General features: G+C 46.4%; 1 protein-coding gene across 1 annotated transcript in view; it reads right to left on the bottom strand.

Annotated features, from left to right (window-relative positions):
* Prdx1 (peroxiredoxin 1) overlaps window positions 1-2,926 on the bottom strand; it is a 10,131-nt gene extending 7,205 nt beyond the window's left edge. The window contains exons 1-2 of the mRNA XM_031377014.1: window positions 2,797-2,926; window positions 358-474 (exon numbers count right to left, since the gene is read on the bottom strand). Of these exons, the coding sequence (XP_031232874.1) occupies window positions 358-463 (106 nt within the window). The 5' untranslated portion in view covers window positions 464-474; window positions 2,797-2,926. The remainder of the gene's footprint in view (window positions 1-357; window positions 475-2,796) is intronic.
* Window positions 2,927-3,753: the final 827 nt, after the last annotated feature.

The raw sequence follows: 3,753 nt of genomic DNA, 5'->3' as shown, positions 1-3,753 counted from the left end.
AAACAAAACAACAAGAACAAAACAAAACAAAAAAACAAAAAGAAATGAAAAGAAAAGAAGTAACCAAAAACCAAAATAAAGAGATGAGGGTAGGGGATGGGATTCAGTGGTAGAGTGTAGCACGTGTTAAGGCACTGATTTCAATCCCCAGTACCTCAGGATACAAGAATTCCCCTAATAAGTAAATACCACTAAAAAGGTAGTCAGATACATGTTAAGGTAAAATAAAGCATACTTTCTCTGGAAATGACTCATACCTAGGTTATCTACCCTTGTTATCACTGTTCTAACCTTGACTTCACTTCAACATAAAGACACATGAAGTGGCGGCCTCTTGCTTAGTGTAATTAATCTTACCTTTGTAATCACTTAGGCTGATATCTTTGAATTGTCCATCTGGCATAACAGCTGTAGCTTTGAAGTTGGGAGCAGGATACCCAATTTTTGCATTTCCTGAAGACATCTTGCTATCAGCTGGAAAAGACAACCAAAAAAAGGTAAACCCTGTTCTTCTAAATAAGCAACAGCTTTCACCTACCTAGGAACTTAACTGTAGTTCAATCAGGGAATGGTCCAGTGGTCTTGAATACATGGGTTTATATTATTATTAGTAGGCACAGGCTAACCCAACCCAAAAGTCCCAACCCAAATGCTCCAACTTCTGGGGAAAAAAAAGACTGAAAATCAGCCTTTTCACTTGCTAACAGATCCACAGTGTGTCTAAATAGGTCAGTTCTCCCACCCTTCCTCAGCCAGTTTTTGTAATACCATTTTATTTTGCATATTCACTAGGAAGAAGCAGGGAAAAAAAAAACGGGACAGACACAGAAATCCAAGTAAATCAATGCCAGGACATTGGCATTTAGTGCTTCAAAACTTTAGGTGTTCTGTTTGAGCAGAAGTTTTCTCTGCATAATTTGTTTGAGGCCAACCTAGATTTAGTTAGACCCTGTCTTAAAATTTTCTCTAGGTTTATACCAAGGACAATGGAACATAATACCAGCACTCTAGATGCTGAGGGAGGAGGATAATGAACTGAGGCAAGACTAAGAAAACTTGTCTTAAAAGTTTCTGTACCAGAGAGACTATGTAAGTTACGGTACTTGCTATCTAATGACCTTAGTTCAATCTCCAGAATTCCCATAAAGATGGAAAACTTACTCCTAACAAGGCTCACACACATAAATGTTTAAAAGAAAAAAAAAAATCTTAAAATTTCTGATTTCAGAGCCAAGAACCTGGGACAGAGGTACATAATAAGGGTTACTTTATATGCAGGATTTGGGGAAGTGTAATCCCAACATTTGGGAAGTAGAAGCTGGAGAGATGTCTCAGCCGTTAAAAGCATTGACTGCTCTTCCAAAGGTCCTGAATTCAATTCCTAGCAACCACATGATGAATCACAACCATCTATAATGAAATCCAATGCCCTCTTCTTCTTTTTTTTTTTTTAAAGATTTGAGTACACTGTAACTGTACAGATGGCCGTGAGCCATCATGTGTGTGGCTGCTGTTGATCTCAGGACCTCTTCTGGCCCCGCTCGCTCCAGCGTAATTCACTGTAGCTGTCTTCAGACGCACCAGAAGAGGGCATCCGATCTCATTACGGGTGGTTGTGAGCCACCATGTGGTTGCTGGGATCTGAACTCAGGACCTTCGAAAGAGCAGTCAGTGCTCTTATCCGCTGAGCCATCTCACCAGCCCCCAATGCCCTCTTCTAATGTGTCTGAAGACAGAGACAGTGTACTTACATATAATAAATAAATCTCTAAAAGAAAAAAAAAAAAAGAACCAGGAGTTCAAAGCTAGCCAAATTAGAGGACAACCCTAGTTACATGAAAACTCTATCTTAGAAAAATAGAAAAAAGTCAATGTACTGCTAAGAAATCGATTTCTGCACTATCTACCCAGGTCAATACGAAGATAAATTGTTACGATGTACAACATTAGGAGCTTCAGCGATGGCTCAACAATTTAAGAGCCTACACTGCTCCTTTCATTGCGGAAAACCCTGGTTCAGCTTCCTCCACTCACTTAGGAGTGGTTCACAACTAGGTGGGGGGGGGGGGAGTACCACACACGTAAACATACACATAATAAAAAACAGTCTAAAAGAAAATTTGCGCCTCTTACTCTGAATGCAAGTTGGAATCCAAGTTCCAAATTTCTCGGTTCACACCAATAACCAAAAGAAACGCCAAGAAAAAGCATCTCTCACCGCAAACTTTAAAAAACTCTTAACTGTATCCCCCCCCACCCCCAGGGACATGCTGCAGCTGCAGCACAGCAACGACCTATCTGGTGTGCCCCCTACCACAAACCACCTTCTAATCAAACCTGCTTTGCAAGGTGGCCCACCCAGCGCTTCCAAACTCCACCAATCTCGGAAAACTGACTTCCGGCCGCTGAGAAGCCTCTCCGGAGGAATCGGACTAGAACGCCAGGGAAGGTCACGCCCCAACCTCGCAGGAGCCACGTTCCTGCCACTTCGGAAAACGCTAGGACTCCCGCCCAGGGCGCGCTGTCAGCTCCGGCATCAATTTGTCCCGCCAGGCCAACTACGCCCTCTACAGGAGAGGGGGAGCCTCAACGTCAGCCTCAGGGTTCCAACAGGTCCGGGAACTCAGGCCCACGGGAAGCACGCGAGGACCGCTCGAGCCCTCTCGGGGCCAGGCCTCGTCCAGCCAGCCGCTTCAGCCCGTGACCGTTCCTGAGTGGGCCGGGCCCGGCCTGAGGGAGAAGGAACGAGTGACGGACACGAGCCTCGTCTCTCAGCCGCGATAGCCGCACACTCACCAGGATCGAGCCACAGGTCTCCCAAACAGAAACAACCGCGAGAACGCAGGAAGAAGTCGCCCGAAAGCGCCCGCGTGTGGGGAGCTGACTTTATAGTCCACCGAGTTCTCGCGAGACTCTCACGGGCCAGGGGGTGCGGGAGGAGGGGGACCTGGATGAGCCCCGCCCCACCCTGGCCGGTCGGTCGGCCGGGGATGACTCAGCGCTTTCCCTGGATGGGCCTGGAGTGGGGGGCGGGGGAGGGTCCCAGGAAACGCTCACACTTTCATGGACGCGGTTCTCAGAGGTGGAAAAGCCCTGCACCTCATTGAGCCATCTCCTTTAATCGGGGTACCCGGGAATCCGTGCTTCTCTTTATTCCCAGAACTCCTGGGTGCTGTGCACCCAAGACCCAGAGTAGAGGAAGGGTCTGTTTTACTGCTCATGGAAGCCCCACGTCTAAAATTCAACCACGTTCAGGGGAACTGTACACTCACATATTTCTCAGTTGCATCCCAGCCTCGCAAACCTATTCTAGGGCTGCAAAAGCTGGCTCAGCCCGTTATAAGCACTGCCAGGGGACCCGGGCTCAATTTCCAGCACCCACGTGTCAGCTCACAACTGTCTGTAGATCCAGTTCTAGAGAATCCAACACCATCACACATAGCCAGGGCTACACACATACATGCAAGCAAAACACCAATGCACATAAAATGAAAAGAAGTACACCATTAAGAACAAGAACAACAACAAAAGCCCTGTTCTAGTCTGGTCCTCAGTAACCCGCACCACTCAGGGCAGCCTCCGTTGGTCTCTGATCACTAGATACTGCTTTTCTGTTTCACATCCATTTCTTGCATTATTCTTAAATCTTTCTAAATCTCAGCTTGTCACTAAACTGATTTGTGATTTTTAAAAACTGAGACTCTGTGGTCAATTTCCTGAGTTAAAAGTCACTGTTCCAAGCCAGGAGGTGAT

This window comes from Mastomys coucha, unplaced genomic scaffold, assembly GCF_008632895.1.
Source record: "Mastomys coucha isolate ucsf_1 unplaced genomic scaffold, UCSF_Mcou_1 pScaffold18, whole genome shotgun sequence".
Classification (NCBI taxonomy): domain Eukaryota; kingdom Metazoa; phylum Chordata; class Mammalia; order Rodentia; family Muridae; genus Mastomys; species Mastomys coucha.
Note: the sequence above shows the minus strand (reverse complement) of the source record. Positions and strands in the feature narration are given on the sequence as shown.